We start from the raw sequence: 18,735 nt of genomic DNA on the forward strand, positions 1-18,735 counted from the left end.
AAAACTTTCCTGCCTTTTCAAAAATGTCCTCTACAGACGGAGTGCGCATTAGAATGGCAATCGGGATGTTTGGATTTCAGGTGATAAATTAAACCCGACTTGGAGAAACTCTTTGCAGATACACCCCCTCTTGAAATTTCAGCATTGCATGTTTTGCAAATCGCTATCCGCACACCGCAGACATGTTGGCTCTTATCCAGATGATTGGCCTCACGCGGGCCGGACAGGGACGTACAAAGGGCCAGATGTGGCCCGCGGGCCATAGTTTGCCCAGGTCTGATAAACCGCAAAGTTTCCCAGTAGGGGCAAGCTCATTTAAGTCTTAAAAATAGCGTATTGAACTCAAGCGAAGCGAACATGCACATTAAAAAACAAACAAACACAAACTTCGATATGAACGTAAGAGCCGCATGAAACCAGCCAAAGAGCCGCATGCGGCTCGGCCACCCCTGCTATAAAGTATGACTGTAAATAGTTGTTTATTTTAGAAGGCTTTTCTTACATTTACATTTTATGCCATTTGGCCATTTGGCTATTTTTCATCTTATTTAATACTTTAAATAAAAGGGAAAATGTTTTCCTAGCAACTTGCAATTATCTCATTCATACAACTGAGAAGTTAAGGGGTTAAAGGCCTTGCTCAAGGGTGACAGTGACAGGGGTGGGATTTGAACTCACAACCTTCTGAGCAGAAGGCCAACATCTTAACTAAAGAGCTTCCTCTTCCCACAATTTTAGCTCAACTATAAACCAATTAATTACAAAAAAAGCTTTATATTCACATATCTATTTACATGATTGTGTAATTGTGTGATGAAGTATAATTACTGTAGTCTGGTCTTCTCACTCAAATGCAAGAGTTTTACTTTATTACTGATACTGTGCAAATCTGTATGCACTGTGTAGGTAGATTGTATTTGGTAGGTTAGAGTAGATCAATACATGCTAATGTCTGGCAGAAAAGCAAATGCCAAAGTAATTTTCCAGGGACGTCAGCAGGTACTACATCGTTATTATATTTGCTGTCCAAGCAAGCTTTGGGATATTGGGTTGTTTTGTCTATAGACGTATGAATAGTATAACTGCAAGGTTTCAAGCCTTTATGTTACCTTTACAGTTTTCAGTGGAAGGTCTTTCACTATCTTTTTTCTGGACATGTCTACAGGATTAAATATAATAGGTTTGTTAAATATAAAGGTTCACAAGATCAGAAAGTACACTGTGATATCTAAGCAAATAAGGATATATTAAATTGAGAAAAATCTCTGTAATATATTTAATGTTTCGCATTAATTTTTATTTAACAAATGTGTTGCATAATAGCACACTGTAAAGGCAGATGCAAGTCCTGGTTAAGATTTTTATTTGAATAACCAGGCCAACAACCTATATTAGCAGGCATACAAATAAGAGAAGTAGGCAAAAGACAGACAGCATGAACGAGATTCAAACAAGGCTGAGAGTGAGAGAACCAAAGCAAGATTGGAACAGAGAAACATGTAACAAGAACAGACAGCTTAAAGACAGATGTGAATGAGAAAGCACATGAAGGCATGAACCAATGGCAAGATGGGGGTGGAGACATTAGATGAATGAAAACAAACACACATATGGTTAATACATAAAAACAAATACAAGAATTCGGAAATCCATAACACTGCATGCCTTTATTGTACGCTGCATAATTCTACTGGCAGGCACTTAGGAGATGGAATGAGGTAATCTCTGACAAATTTTAAGTTCATTAAACAGATTTTTGACATAGTTTGTCACATTTTTTTCTATGAATTCTACTTATGTCTAAAAATAAACAAATAAACAATTGTATCAGAGGATAGATCAAGAAAGTCTAAGGTTTATTTCATGATATGATCAGAAATATACATGATACAAGATAAGATACATGTGTTTTTGTTGAATAAGATTAAATAATAATGTGATTTGATTTCATATTACAAAGTAAATCCTTTCATGTCATGACCATGCTGAAACTGGTCTTTAACTGCAACACATAATCCTACATACAAGGCCACCATGGACTCCAAATCCCATGGCACACAATCATACTTATCTGGTTAATAATGTCTTGTGTATTTGACAGGTTCAGCCTTATAAATGATGTTGTTGGTTTTAATTTCCGTATCTGCTGCCTGACACCCTATAAATCCCTGGGGCTCATTTGGACTCTTAACAATATGCATTTAAAAATACTTTTTTAGGAATATTTTCATGTACAATTTCTGGCTAAATATTGTGGCAAATATGAATGTTTAAATATGGACCAAATGATTATATGGATCAAAAGGTGTGGGTTAATTTTCTATAACAGCATGGCTCTGACACTAGTTACATAATATAAAAAATAATTGTGGAAACTTGCAATGGAGAATGGAGTACAAACAAAAACCACAATTCTGTTAAAAAAGACATAGCATTTATTGATGACGTTTTGGATGTTAGCTTGATGTAATTCTCTTTTCCACTACAGCAGAGTTTTCAAGACAGAGAACTATTTTGCTAACAATTCGCGTAATCTTCAGCGTGGGGGAAAAGAGGCTACAGAGGTAGTTAGCTTAAATCTCTGTCAAATCCATGTGGGAGGCTATGCTGTTATTAAAAGGATCCAGTTTAAGATTATATAAAATCTGTTGTCATGTTAGCAGGTGAAAACATCTGTAGTACAGTCACATTTTCTAGTACTTCCTATTATAAGATTAAGCAACTACATAAGTATTAAGCATATTTCTCAAAATGTTAACTAATTTCAAGCTTTACATTTTGTGTATTTTATCAGCAGATCATTTTTGCTGTACCAAATTAGTAAAAAGTTTTAGAAATAGATTTAATAATGTTATATTTGTTTTATTGTAAACTTATAATGGTAAATTCTACATCAATCCAACTGCGTCCCAGGTTTTTCCCACTCAATAATATAGACTTTTTTAAAGTGCAGTCATATTTTACTATGACTTAATTATATCGTACTTCATTTTTAACTGAAAAGATTTTATAATAATAATATAAAGTACAAGACTGTCATTATTTCCTTTATGTACACTGAAATAAGCTACTGACAAACCATAACTAGGGAAGTCCAATAATCACCTTTGGTAAAGCGAACCAAATAAAACCTACAGTACAACATACAAACCTGCATGCTGCATAGTGATTTTCCTTTATTTACCTCCTCCTTTCATTGTCTCTTTTCTTATTTTATTTTATTTTATTTTTTTCCCCATCGGACCTCTAAAAGACATACAAGACTATAACTGTAACACCATTACAAGGGGCACAGTGATACACATTAATATTAATTTTTATCAGTCCTTGTTCACCAGTGTGTGTGAAAATGCACATACGGTGTTTCATTAAAAATATTGTGATTACAGAGGTACCAATTGGGTGTAAAATACATCTGGAGAAGAAAGCTCACAGTTGGACCTATGAGTCTAAAGAACAATACAGAAAGTATATACAGTATGCTTAATGAATTATGATTTGTAGTGTTTTATTGAGTACAACCTTTTAAATGTCCACAGAAACCAGCTGTAAACAGAATGCTTTGTGATAAGAACATTTGTTTGCTGTACACTTGGGCCCTTTCTAAGCACCACTTGATCACACCTTTGGTGGAATGCTTGTTAGTGCTCCATTAGGAATAAAATCTATTAAACAGAGAGGAAAATGGCACCTGAAGTGATTACAAGCATCATAAATAGTGCTTACTGCAGTAAGTACAGAGGCCTCAGATGTGAATTCAAGTGTTGGATGAGACCTTGGATGCTGGCAGCTGCTTAATGCTGGGAGAGAAGGTTGCAAATAAGATTATTTAGGACAATTGTGTGTGTGTGTGTGTTTGTGCGCAAGCACACTAAATGTTCACTGTGGTTTGGGTAGGCATAAGGTGGCTCATTAGCACTGCCATTTCACTCTGGCTTAATTTCTATCGCAGAGAAAGCCAGCATCTGCCAACCCTAAGAGCCTCAGGGAGAGAGAAAGTAGAGAAATGCTGCATCCAAGCTAAATATTACACTCCTGGTCCAATTCCTGGTTTATTTATCTACATTACACAATATCACCTTGAAAATAGTCCCCTTGCAGTGCAATTCAGTGCTCCCAGCCTTCCTGCAACTTCTGGAATGTGTCTTAGAAGTCTTCTTTTTAATGCGTCAAGCACCTTTTGCAAATCGTGCTGGATCTCCGCAATTTTGTCAAAACAGCTACCTGTGAGCTGGATCTTCATCTTCTTAGAAGATGTTGAAGTCCGCAGGAGCCAAATCTGGTGAGTAGGGTGGGTACCGAAGTAATTTTATGTGGATTGTTCTCGGATGATCATGCACAAGTTGCCGAGTGGTTTCAACATTTTTTTAAGGGTTTGAGCTTGTTAAAGGTCTTCCTGATCACTTGTTGTCTTCCAGTGGTGTTCTTTTGCTCTTGAAGCACGCATGCCATTCAAAACACCCTGAACGACTCATTGCAGCATCGCAATGTCAACTTATGCCGATGCTGCAATGAGTCGTTCAAGGTGTTTTGAAGTCTCTATGGCAGATTTATTTCATGCAGAATTTCATTTTTGCTATTTGCTCTAAATTGCGGTCCATGATGAAATCGCAGACGTGGTAATGCATGCGGTCAGAATTGCACCGGTTAGCACCACTAGTCTCAAAACTTTTTGATACCACCTTTAATAATGAACAGCAACTACACTAATTTCTCTCCACTGCTTCTCTTTCTCTACCTATCCAGAGGCATCTAAAGGTTGTGCAAGCTCCAGTTGTGTCCCACCTCATGAAGATTTTGGACATTGGACTAAAACATTCTATGTAAATTGTATGTAAATTATGTAAATGTTATGGTAGGTTTATTTTAACAGAGAGAGAAAGAATATAAAAAATCCAGTAAAAATTAATAAATTAATATTATATATAAATTATACATTTGTATTTGATCAAATGAAATAAGTATTTGTTCCCTTACCAACCAGCAAGAATCCTGACACCCACACACCCAAATTATTACTGAGAATCATCAAAGCATCAAATTTTAACTCATTATGTGTATATAGAACATCAGTCACAGAATTAATCTCTTCCATTCAAACCTCTCCACCACCATGGTCAAAACCAAAGAGCTGTCAAAGGATGTCAGGGACAAGATTGTAGAACTGCACAAGGCTGGAATGGGCTACAAGACCACCAGCAAGAAGCTTGTTGAGAAAGACCACTGTTGGCATGATAAATCAAGAATGGAAAAAATGCAGGATGTCAATTGCCCTCACTCTGGAGCTCCATTCAAAATCTCACCTCATGGGTTAAGAATGATAGGATAAGAATCTAAGAAAGGTGATGGATCAGCTCAGAATTACACTGGAGGAGTATGAGAATGATCTCAAGGGAGCTGGGACCACAGTCACCAAGAACACAATTGGTAACACATCAAGGTCTCTCTGCTCAAAAATGCACATGAACAGGCCATCTGAAGTTTGTCAATGAACACCTGAATGATTCAGAGAAGGATTGGGAAAATGTGATGTGGTCAGATGAGACAAAAAATTTAGCTCTTTGGCATCAACGCGACTCGCTTTGTTTGGAGGCAGAGAAATGCTGAATATGACCCCAAGAACACCATTCCCACTGTCAAACAGTGAGAAGGAAACATTCTGTTTTGGGGCTGTTTCTCTGCTAAGAGTACAGGAAGACCACCACATGAACTGTAGAATCTTGGATAAGAATCCCCCCTGGCTTCATACAGAATACTGAAGATGGGTCGTGGATGCATCTTCTAGCATGACAATGACCCAAAACATATGGCCAATGCAACAATCTGATGGTCTTGTAGCCTAGCCCATCTTGTCCCTGATATCCTTTGACAGCTCTTTGGTTTTGCCTATGGTGGTGGAGAGGTCTCAATGAAAGAGATTGATTCAGTGACTGGGTTCTTTTATATACCTAATGAGTGGAATATAGGAGTACTTTCCTAAAGGTACAGGACTAATTTGGGTCTGTGGGAGTCAGGATTCTTGTGGTTTAGTACGGGATCAAATACTAATTTCACTCAATCAAATACAAATTCATTTTTATATAATATTAATTATTTTTTCTGGATTTTTTGGATATTTCTTTAAAAGGGGGTCAATTTACAAAATCAGCTTGGATCAAATAACAATTTCCCCCACTGTATACGAATGTAGAAAGGTCGTTACTCATAATCACACACTCCAGTGCTCATGATATTTCTCACTCTCACAGTGTTTGTTTCAATGATTTTTAATCAGTGCTGGTACACAAAAGTACACACATCCTTTACTCAAGTAGAAGTACAGACATTCATGTTTTAGAAGACTGACTACATTTTTCACTCCAGTTAAAGTAAAGAAGTTTAAGCTCTGACATGAACTTAAGTCAAAAGTAGCCATTAATTCTTAATTAAGCCATCTACATCTCTGTTTATAATCACACCCGTGGCAAGTCACTCAGATGAGGATGGGTTCCCCTTTCAATTCTTGTTCTTCCTCATACCATCTAAGGGTTTTTTCCCTTGCCACCCTCACCCCAGCTGGCTCATCGGGGATAAATACATACATTTAAATATGTCAATATTGTTCTATAATTTGTACATTCTCTGAAGCTGCTTTGAGACAATGCCCATTATGAAAATCACTATACAATTTAAATTGAGTTGAATGCTGCACAAAATGTTTTATTTGACTTTAGAGCAGAAAGAAACACTTAAGAGCATCATGACTTTATCTGAGATTGTAATGTGTGTCACACAAACTTCTAATTTTTTTTTGGCACATAAGAAAACTAATTACCCGAACTATATCTGCTAAAATATTTGAAAGGTGCCTATTGTTGTCAGCTCTAAAAACATTTTTTTCTTGTTGGAATAAATCGTTTCCCAAATTGTTATACTCACATTAGACAGAAGAGTGACAGTTCCATGTCATCTACTTCAGGTGCTGCAAATTGCTGTTTTTATTTGTGAATATTTTTTCTATCAGCCCTATTTTTTCAGTGTAGTTAAACACTCACTCTCTGCAAAGTATCCTTCTATTTTTGTTTGGCGCTGTCTATTCACCAGTTTTGTCAAAGGCCTTCACAGTGTTTAACAGAACAAAATTATTTTTTTCCCCTCTCCTAATCAATAGCTTTCAACAATCCTGAAGCTCTTTGCAAAACCATGGCTACAGCAGACTGATATTATCAACATGATGTCAAGAAAATCGGACAGAAACAAATGACTTTTATTTCGGGTTATTCGGATCATTCCTTTCTTTAACAGCCGTTAAAATCAGATTGGATACATATTATTGTTTGTCGAATTTTATTGTTTGCTTTATGTAACAGAAATCCTGCCAAGAGTTTTTTAAACTTCCAAAATTGTATTTAATTTTATTAATAATTTATCAAAATAATCATTTATTTTATTTTATTTTATTTTATTAATGCCAGTGGAAAATGGGAAAGGTGTAACCCCCTGCTAGACAAACAATTCACACCTCTCCACAATAGCAAATGTGGGCAGCACAACTAAAGCTTATGTTGTGTAAACAGTATACACAGGTGCATTTCAATAAATTAGAATTAGAATATCATTAAAAAGTTGATTTATTTTAGTAATTCAATACAAAAAGTTAAACTTGTATATTATATAGATTTATCACACACAGACTGATATATTTCAAGTGTTTATTTATTTTAATTTGGATGATTTTGGCTCACATTTAACCAAAACCCACCAATTCACCCTCTCAATAAATGGGAACACTTCATAAGTCCAATCAAAAAAAAATTTTTTGTGAATTGTTGGCCTTCTGAAAAGTATGTTCATTTACTGTGTATTTAATATACTGCCTCAATTCAAGCGTGGCATGGAGTTGATCAGTCTGTGGCACTGCTGAGGTAGTATGGAAGCAAAGGTTTCTTTGACAGTGGCCTTCAGCTCATTTGTCTCTTGTTTGTCATTGTCCTCTTTGACAATAACCCATAGATTCAATAAGGGGTTCAGGTCTGGTGAGTTTGCTGGCCAGTCAAGCACACCGGCACCATGGTCATTTAACCAACTTTTGGTGCTTTTGGCTGGAAAATGAAATTAGCATCTTCATAAATCGTCAGCAAAGGGGAGCATGAAAACTTCCTGGTAGACGGCTGTGCTGACCTTGGACTTAGTAAAACACAGTGGACCAAAACCAGCAGATGACATGACTCCCCAAACCACCACTGACTGCAAACTTTACACTGGACCTCAAGCAACTTTGATTCTGTGCCTCTCCTCTCTTCCTCCAACTCTGGGACCTTGATTTCCAAATGAAATGCAAAATTTGCTTTCATTTCCTGAAAAGACGGCCCACTGAGCAACAGTCCATTCCTTTTTGTCCTTTGCGCAGGTAAGCAACCTCTGACAATGTCTCTGGTTTAGGAGTGGCTTGCCACAAGGAATGCGTCAGTTGTAGCCCATGGATACGTCTGTGCGTGGCGGCTTTTAAAGCACTGACTTCAGCTGCAGTCCACTCTTCGTGAATCTCCTCCAAATTCTTGAATAGGTTTCATTTCACTTTTTCTACCACATTTTTTCCTTCCATTCAACTTTTCTATTAATGTGCTTGGATACGGCACTCTGTAAACAGCAGCTTCTTTAGCAATGACCTTTTGTGTCTTCCCCTCCATGTGCAGGGTGTCAATGATCGTCTTCTGGACAACTGTCAAGTCAGCAGTCTTCCCCCATGATTGTGTAGCCTGAACCAGACTGAGACACCATTTAAAGGCTCAGGAAACGTTTGCAGGTGTTTGGATTTAATTAGCTGATTAAAGTGTGATACCACGAGTCTCCAATATTAAGCTTTTTTTTTTTTTTTTTTTTACAATATTAACATTTTCTGAGATACTGAATTTTTGGGTTTTTATAAGTTGTAAGCCATAATCATCATAATTAAAATAAATGTAAAGAAACACCTGAAATATATCAGTCTGTGTGTGATAAATCAATATAATATACAAGTTTCACTTTTTGTATAGAATTACTAAAATAAATCAACGTTTTAATGATATTCTTATTCATTGAGATGCACAACACTTTTGTTTTTCCCCACATTTTTTATGAGCTGACTTTTATTATTTACACAAAAGGCCCATTTCTCTCAAATATTGTTTAGGCTGGCCACAATAAAACTGCACATTTTAGAGTGGTCTTCTAATATGTGTAGTTTTAACACATAGCACAATGCCACAGATGTCGCAAGTTTTGAAGGATCATGCAATTGGCATACAATTCTGCTGACTGCAGAAATGTACTCCAGAGTTGTTGCCCGTGAATTGAACGTTAATTTCTCTACCATAATATGTTTCCAAAGGCGTTTCAGAGAATTTGGCAGTACATTCAACCGGCCTCACAACCACAGACCACACCCGCCCAGGACCTCCACATCCAGCATCTGTCTGAGACCAGACACCCAGACAGCTGCTGCAACACTCGGTTTGAATAACCAAAGGATTTCTGCTCAAACTGTCAGAAACCGTCTCAGGGAATCTCATCTGCATGCTTGTCGTCCTCATCGGGGTCTCGACCTGACTGCAGTTCGTTGTTGTAACGGACTTGAGTGGCAAATGCTCACATTCGATGGCACCTAGCACTTTGGAGAGGTGTTCTCTTCATGGATAATTCCCGGTTTTTACTGTACAGGGCAAAATGCATGAGGCAAATGGTGGCCACACCAGATGCTGACTTGTTTTCAGACCCCCCCCCGGTCCCCCAAATACAGTAAAACTGCACATTTTACAGTGGCCTTTTGTTGTGGCCAGCCTAGGGCACACCTGTGCAATAATCATGCAGTCTAATTAGCATCTTGAAATGCTACACCTGTGTGAGAATGTATTTTATATGCGCTTGCATGTGCCTGAGAATGAACTAATTGTACCAAGATTTATGTTGCTAAAATGTTACTCCACAGCTTGATTAGGCAGGAGTAGTTGAAGGTCACCGAACATGTTTCTGTTTTTCTACGTGTATATTCTGTTCCTCCTTACACATACCTATGTCTTAGTTGGCTTTAAAATAACAATGTTGTTTAATGCTGAGCCTGGGTACAGCACGAAAAGCACATAGGAGAAGATTATGTTCTGTTTTCTTACAACGAACATCTGTGTTCACTACCTGTGTTTTACTACCTAGTCAGATGCTCATCTCGCGAGAAGGGACGTTGACTCCCTCCCATTGCGCAATAACCCCGCCTCCGTGGCACCTTTGTTGCAAAGCTGTGTGTATAAATACTTTGTTCTGATACATTTTTTTTAACAGTGATCTTGAATAAACCAGACGTGATTTGATTCGTGTGGGTTGTTCTTTCATTGTTCCGAGGCGCCTCTACAGTGTGGCAAAGAGAGAGCATAAGGACCTGAGGGGAAAATCTTCCTAACAATCTGGTGACCCCGACGTGATACTCTCGATCAGGTAAGACATGTCTGGTTGACTACCTGGTTGATAGTATCTGAACTTGTTATCTCCCAGGGGGGAAGGTAAACCTTAACGCGTTTGTAGTGTTGAGCAGTTATAAGAATTGGAGATTCTTGTATAGCCCCCTTGGGAAGGAAAACCTCAGTCATTAGGGACTGAGCAGAAGCGCGCTGACATAAAGTTACGAGTTGTGGTTCTTGTGCTCTCTGCTTGCCCACTGATTATAGAGTAATTTTAAAATGGGAAACTCTTACCCTAAGCCTGACCCCGAAGAAACGCCTTCGTTTTGGATTCAACGTTGTGGTTTAACATACTATGTTACTCCTTATCTTGACAATTTAGCTGGATGGACTGAGGTAACTCCTCACATTCCACCATACCCTCGTGAAGGTACATTTGATCCTGGTTATTTAGCCTCCGCTTATCGCATGATTTATGAAGGTATTGGTGATCCTCAATGGGAAAACTCTTACATGGAAGAGTCCTATGGACGGTGGTATGACATGAAAAAGATATGGGACACTCCCTGATCCCCCACCATGGAATGCAGCATGTGTGTGGGTAGCTAAACCTTCGGGAGTACAGGTTACTCCGCCCTCACCTTCAGCCTTGAAGGACATTATTTTGCCATCGCCAGATAATCCTCTGCCTTTTGTTGATATGTTGATCAAAAGCTCACGAAATTGCCAGTTGACTGGTGCAGATTATAGGTTTATCTTGCAGAATAAATTAGGAGATAGCTATAATGAGGAGATGCTGGTTCAACATGTCCCTGTGTTGAGTCATGAAAATGATGAAGTTGTTACTGAGGTAAAAACTAAGACAGAAGGTGGGGATGAGGAAGCGCGCAAAGAAAAATCAACTAAAGTAAAGTCAACCTTGTTCTGGAAAGATAACCCAAGAGCCCTGACCATGTTAAAAGACCAACTAACTAAATACTTGTTGTCTATTAAACAAGCAAATCGTGATTTATCTCAGGTCACTAACTGTAAGCAAGAAAAACGAACCAGCATCTGGCTTCTTTAACAGATTCAGCCAGGTGTGGCAACACTTAGGTGGTCTCGATCTGGTACAAACCGATTCTAACCCTTTATTTCTGTCCACTTTTTGTCCAACTGTCGCCTGAAATACAGGATGCTCTGAAACATCATTGGAGTGATAGAAACAACTTGACTGTCCGGGCTGCTGGAGAAAAGGTTAGAACTTTAGAAGGGATGGTTTATTGGACGTTAAGAAGAACCAAGCATGTTTGTCAGTTGCAGCGGCCTACCCCCAGAGGTGGGGAGGAAGAGGTAGAGGAGAGGATGAATGATCGTAAAACAGGAAGTGTCATTATTGTGGAAAGGAAGGACATTGGAGAAGGGAGTGTAGAAAGAAGCAGTGGGATGAGCAAAACAGGGAGTGCAGTTGCCCCCTGACTGATCAGCCCATGCAGCCTGGACCACAATAGGGCTGCCTACAGAGTCATGAGACCCCGGCCGTTTCTATGTTGCATCTCTCCTTCACCTCCCCGAACAATGGAGAACTACCTGTGGTAACTTTAACAGTAGCAGAAATCTCATATCTTTTTCTGTTAGACACAGGAGCCACATTGTCCTCTGTGGGGAGGAACTATGAAGGGCCTTTATCAACACGGTCAGCTAACTCTGTGGGAATTGATGGGGTCCCTTTCACTTCCTCTTTCACCACACCTTTAGCTGTTTCCTGTCCTTCTGATCCTTCTCTGTCTTTCACACATTCTTTCGTGTATATGCCTGACTGTCCTTTTAACCTTTTAGGCCGAGATTTGATGGGTCTCCTGGGGCTTTCTATTGTTTTTAATGGTTCTAACATGACCGTTCAAACTGCAGAACAATGTGCACCTGAAATATATGCTCTCTCCCAGTCGATTCTTCCACATGACCTTGCAGCTGCGAGCACTACTAGCGTCCTTCCTCCCGTTTTGTTATCTGTTGACTCCTCTCTGTGGGCTGAGCACAAAGATGAGGTGGGTCTTGTCTCCTGTCCTCCATACGAGGCCAGGGTAAAACATTTGACACCTGTGTTTGTTAAACAGTATCCTTTATCTCCTGAAAAAACTAACGGCATTGACTCTATTTTGAATTCTTTTTACAACAGGAGTGGTCACCCGTCGTCAGTCCTTACAACACACGGTTAATCCAGTGCCAAAACCAGACGGTTCTTGGAGATTCACACAGGATTTGCGAAAAATCAATGAGTTAATCATTCCAGTTGCACCAATAGTCCCTGATGTTTCTTCCATCATAGCCTCAATACCGTGCACACACACTGTGTTCTCTGTGATTGACCTTTGTTCTGCTTTCTTTAGTGTTCCAGTAGGAAAAGAGACTCAGCCACTCTTTGCCTTCACGCACAGGGGGCGGCAGTACACATGGACCAGGTTGCCACAGGGATACATTGATTCTCCCGCGGTCTACGCGACTACGGTCAAGAACGTCTTGTCAAGCCTCTCTCCACCCCCTGATTCTGTTGTCCTACAATACGCTGACGATCTCCTGGTAACTGGCACTGACTATGACACCTGTCAGGCGGCCACCATAGCTCTTCTGGAACACCTTGCTACAAAGGGTTTCAAAGTTTCCAAGACAAAACTGCAGTTCTGTCAGAACACTGTCCGATATTTGGGCTATGAACTGTCACAGGGCTCAAGAAAATTGACTGTTGAGCGAATCAAAGTCATCATGGACACTACACAGCCTGAGACTAAACAGGCACTACAGGCTTTCCTAGGCCTCATCAACTACTGCCGTCAGTGGATTCCAGACTGCTCTCTGTACGATAAGTGTCTGCGAACTGCTGTGAGACATTCTGATCCTTCTACTACACCGTTGACATGGACTTCAGAAATGCTGACTGCTTTCGGGGCCCTGAAACGTGCCCTGTGCACGGCTCCGACGCTGGGACTGCCCAATTACAGCCTCCCATTTCACCTGTATGTGGCAACTAAACCCGGAACAGCGTCCGGTGTTCTGGCTCAGAAGCATGGGGGGGGCATGCGACCTTGTGCATTTCTTTCCAAATCTCTAGACTCTGTGGCTCAGGGATTGCCTGCCTGTCTTCGTGCCGTTGCCTCCTGTGCGCTGATGGTAACTGATGCTGAGAAGATCGTTTTGTCCCATCCCCTGATTCTGCACAACTCACATCAGGTAACACAGATATTACGTAATCTCAATACACAACACATGTCTTCACAGCGTCGTTCAGGGTATGAAACTGTTCTATTAGCTACTGAAAACCTGTCCATTCGCCCTAGCTCTTCTCATGACACTGTAGCTCATGCCTTACAACGTTTATTGAATTCACAGGATGACTGCACGGGGCAACCTGACCACGATTGTCTGACTGCCATTGTTAATGACACCAGTATCAGACCAGATCTCTCCTCTGTTCCCCTACAGACAGGACAAGCTTTGTTTGTTGATGGTTCCTGTTCCAAACCTAGTGATGGTGTATATCTATGTGGTTACTCTGTCTGCCAATTGCCTAACAATGTTCTGGAATCTTTCTCTCTTCCCTTTTCTTCTGCGCAGGCTGCTGAGCTATACGCCTTACACGCGCCTGTGTCCTGTCTGCTGACACTGATGTCACTATCTACACAGACTCACGCTATGCTTTTGGGGTTGCTCATGATTTCGGTAGGATTTGGCAATCTCATGGCTTCACTGCCGCCGATGGTAAGCCCATTTCCCATGCGTCACTGGTACAGGATCTAATAACTGCCTTTCACCTGCCACGTTCTTTGGCTATTGTTAAAACCAGGGCTCACTGTTCTGGTGACACGGACGAGGTCAGAGGTAACAGCCTCGCCGATCGCATGGCCAAACAAGCTGCAGCCTCACGTCCGCTGCCGCCAGACTTATCTCCAGCAATGGTGTCTGTTAATACCATGATCAGTGCTGTTTTACCTGACATGGATTTACCTTCCTACAGGCCTCAGCTACTGATGCTGATCGCGCCTTCTGGGCAAATCAGGGTTGTACCGGTTCCACAATTTTGGTCGATGGTCAGGGTCGTCTTTGCCTTCCACGTCATTGTACGCCTTTTCTCGTCCGCGAATTTCATGGTCCCACTCATCGCGGACGAAGAGGGGTATTACATGACCTAACTGAAAATTTCTGTATAGATCACTTATACACAGATGTAAACAACATACTAAACAGATGCTTAACATGCGCAAAACAACATCTCCAAACCAGGTGCCATACATCAACATCTTCCCACCCCTGAAACACCGTTTCAGGAATGGCAGATTGATTTCACACACATGCCCAGACAAGGCCCTTTCAGATATCTTTTGGTAATGGTGGACAAATTTTCCGGTGGGTCAAGCTTTCCCCTGCAGCAAAGAGAACGCTAGAATAGTGGTTCAGAAGTTAACTACGGAAATAATTCCAAGATATGGTATCCCTGTAGGAATTGATTCTGACAAGGGAACCCCATTTACCTCCAAGGTCACCCAGCTTTTGTGTCAAGAGTTAAAAATCAATTGGCATTTCCATATTCCATACCACCCGCAATCATCAGGTATTGTAGAACGAGCCAACCGCACAATCAAGGACAAAATTCGAAAAGCCATGCACGCATCAGGCTCGAAGAATTGGCTTCATGCCCTTCCGCTGGTTTTAGCAGATATGCGCATGACAACTCAAGTGGCTCTCGACCATTTGTCACCGTATGAATTAGTGTTGGGACGACCTTTTCCCCTTCCATGGCGTCGAGGAAAACAGGCTTTGGGTACAGGGGATCTAGATGTGCATCTCAGCGAATACGCTGCAGGGTTGCTACAAACATTGGATGACTATTGGACACGGGTAAGTGAGAAAAAAACCACAAATTCCGACAGAAAACACTCATCCCTTTAAGGTAGGGGATCGGGTTTTGGTAAAGAAATTGGACAAAATGGGGACACCACTGGGTGAAACCCCCTACAGTGCCCCTGCAGACGTAATTGCTGTAACACGCACGGCTGTGCTAACTGATCTTTTTCCACAGTGGATCCACGCTGGACGAGTGAAGCACGCTCCCAATTAAAATGAAGTTGTAACAATTTGTATTTGACTATGTTCTTTTGTATGCCCTAGTAACCATTAGAAACCATCCGTAGACCTTGTTCCTCCACAGACTGAGGGTAAAATCTCGCCCTGGACACCAACGTCGAACCGCAGACACTCTGGTGCAGGCTTATAGGACACAAAACACACTGCTGGACGTGTCGGAAGAAGCTAGGTGGGGAACAACAACCTCTGCTGGACAAAGACACGGCCAGTGACCAGTATGGCCGCCCTTACTAATACTACTGTCCATGCTTGGGACAGGGTTACCCGTCCAAGCACATCCACATGACAACAAGTTTAGGAACCTGATTATACTTAAATCATTTATTATTAAGTATAAAAGAGGGGATTGTGAGAATGTATTTTATATGCGCTTGCATGTGCCTGAGAATGAACTAATTGTACCAAGATTTATGTTGCTAAAATGTTACTCCACAGCTTGATTAGGCAGGAGTAGTTGAAGGTCACCGAACATGTTTCTGTTTTTCTACGTGTATATTCTGTTCCTCCTTACACATACCTATGTCTTAGTTGGCTTTAAAATAACAATGTTGTTTAATGCTGAGCCTGGGTACAGCACGAAAAGCACATAGGAGAAGATTATGTTCTGTTTTCTTACAACGAACATCTGTGTTCACTACCTGTGTTTACTACCTAGTCAGATGCTCATCTCGCGAGAAGGGACGTTGACTCCCTCCCATTGCGCAATAACCCCGCCTCCGTGGCACCTTTGTTGCAAAGCTGTGTGTATAAATACTTTGTTCTGATACATTTTTTTGGAACAGTGATCATGAATAAACCAGACGTGATTTGATTCGTGTGGGTTGTTCTTTCATTGTTCCGAGGCGCCTCTACAGTGTGGCAAAGAGAGAGCATAAGGACCTGAGGGGAAAATCTTCCTAACAACCTGTGAGGTGGATGAATTATCTCGGCGAAGGAGGAGAAGTGTTCACTAACACAGATTTAGACAGATTTGTGAACAATATTTGAGAGAAATAGGCCTTTTGTGTACATAGAAAAAGTCTTAGATCTTTGAGTTCAGCTCATGAAAATAGGGGGCAAAAACAAAAGTGTTGCGTTTATAATTTTGTAATTTTGTACACAAGTGCATCTCAATAAATTAGAATATAATGAAAAAGTTATACTCAAATTGTGAGACTTTGGTTCTTTCAATTGTGATGATTTTGGCTCACGTTTAACAAAATCCCACCAATTCAATCTCAACAAATTAGAATATCGTGACATGCCAATCAGCTAATCAACTCAAAACACCATCAGAGGTTTCCTGAGCCTTCAAAATAGTCTCTCAGTTTGGTACAATAGGCTACACAATCATGGGGAAGACTGCTGATCAGACAGTTGTCCAGAAGACAATCATTGGCATCCTTCACAAGGAGGGAAAGCCACAAACATTCATTGCCAAATAAGCTGGCTGTTCACAGTACTAATAAGTACTAAAAAAATCTCAGGACTGAGCTCCCTAAATTTCACCAGAATGTGGACTTTGCAACCAGAGGAGAAAATATGCTGGATGTTGTTTACAAAAACATCCTGGACACATAACAGGTGAAGCCCTGCCCCACCTCGGTTACTCAAACCACATCTCTGTTATGCTGATGCCAGCATACAGACCACTCAACAGGCGTCCAAGACCAGCTCGAAAGCAGGTAAAAACCTGGCCAGCAGGATCCATGTCTGCTCTCCAGCACTGCTTTGAATGCACTGATTGGGACATGTTAAGGGAAGCTGCAACTAATGACGATTTCATCAACTTGGGGGAGTACACGTCAAGAGTGACCAGCTACATCGGCAAGTGCATTGATGATGTGACCATCTCTATGACCATCACCACATGATATAACCAGAAGCTGTTGATAACCACTAAGGTGCATGCGCTGCTAAAATCCAGAGACTCCGCCTTCAGAGGAGGGGACAAGACAGCCTTAAGTACAGCAAGGGCCAGACTGTCTGGGGCCATCAAAGAAGCAAAGAGTGCACACTGAAGAGAATCCACGGCCTCTTCCAAGACATCGGAGACACACGGCCCATGTGGCAGGGCATCAGACAATAACGAACTACAAGACAACTTCACCCGCTTGTGGTCGTGATGCCTCCCTCCCAGATGCGCTAAACAACTTCTACACCTGGTTTGAGGTGCAGAACAACATGGCGGCGAGGAAGACCACCCCTCCTCTCAGTGACCAGGTGCTCTGTCTAACCACAGCTGAAGTGAGGAAAACTCTATGCAGAGTTTACCCACGGAAGTCTGCTGGACCAGACAACATTACTGGCAGAGTGCTCGGGAATGTGCAGAACAGCTAGCGGATGTCTATACTGACATCTTCAACATCTCCCTGAGCATCGCCGTTTTTCCTACGTGCATCAGGACGACAACCATTGTCCCCATGCTGAAAAAGTCTACAGTCTCCTGCCTCAATGACTATTGTCCCCTGTAATGTAAACCCTTTTGTTTACATTTTGTTACCTACAAATACACTCCTGTACTCAGTTCTCTCTGCACACTGTATAATATACAGTAGGTTTACTGGCGGCACTATTTTTTATACTTACTAGTCCTTAGCTCTGTGTTTTGTGTTATGTAGCTTTATGTTGTTTAATGTAGCACCAGGGTTCTTGAGGAACGTTGTATAATTTTGCTGTGTACTGCGTCCGCTATATATGGTCGAAATTACAATAAAAGCTTCTTGACTTGACTTGAAACATAGCCGTGAGTTCTACTGTTATCGTTTTTTACAATTAAATTTCACCAAACGCTTAAGTGATCACCGGTTGCCAGTGGCGGGCCATGCATTTGGTAACTGGGCCTTCAGTGAGGACTTACCCGAATTAGTCCACCACTACTAGTAGTATATATATATATATATATATATATATATATATATATATATATATATATATATATATATATACAAATAAATAGTTTTAAAAATCATATATTGTGATTTCTGGATTTTTTTTTTAGATTATGTCTCTCACAGTGGACATGCACCTACGATGACAATTTCAGACCCCTCCATGATTTCTAAGTGGGAGAACTTGCAAAATAGCTGGGTGTTCAAATACTTATTTTCCTCACTGTACTTGTCTGTTACCTGCATTAAACTGAAGAAGAACATTTGCTCCATTCTGTGTGCTGTGTGATTCTTCCCGGATCAGAAAAGGCCTCACGGGCACCGTAGATCGCATG

At 40.8% G+C, this 18,735-nt stretch overlaps 1 protein-coding gene and 1 long non-coding RNA gene across 2 annotated transcripts; both read left to right on the top strand.

The window, feature by feature from the left end:
* Nucleotides 1–9,842: 9,842 nt before the first annotated feature.
* On the top strand, nucleotides 9,843–12,557 carry LOC124401533. Its single transcript, XR_006928577.1, has 3 exons — nucleotides 9,843–10,449; nucleotides 11,586–11,648; nucleotides 12,338–12,557. It is a non-coding gene; the product is annotated as an uncharacterized LOC124401533 (long non-coding RNA).
* A 52-nt stretch (nucleotides 12,558–12,609) lies between these two features.
* Nucleotides 12,610–16,341, top strand: LOC124401532. The gene is made up of 3 exons (XM_046873917.1): nucleotides 12,610–13,619; nucleotides 14,004–14,147; nucleotides 15,578–16,341. Exons 1-3 carry the CDS (start codon nucleotides 13,155–13,157, stop codon nucleotides 15,740–15,742), a joined length of 774 nt encoding a protein of 257 aa, XP_046729873.1. The 5' UTR covers nucleotides 12,610–13,154; the 3' UTR covers nucleotides 15,743–16,341.
* Nucleotides 16,342–18,735: the final 2,394 nt, after the last annotated feature.

The sequence above is a fragment of the Silurus meridionalis genome, chromosome 18, assembly GCF_014805685.1.
Source record: "Silurus meridionalis isolate SWU-2019-XX chromosome 18, ASM1480568v1, whole genome shotgun sequence".
Taxonomy (NCBI): Eukaryota; Metazoa; Chordata; class Actinopteri; order Siluriformes; family Siluridae; genus Silurus; species Silurus meridionalis.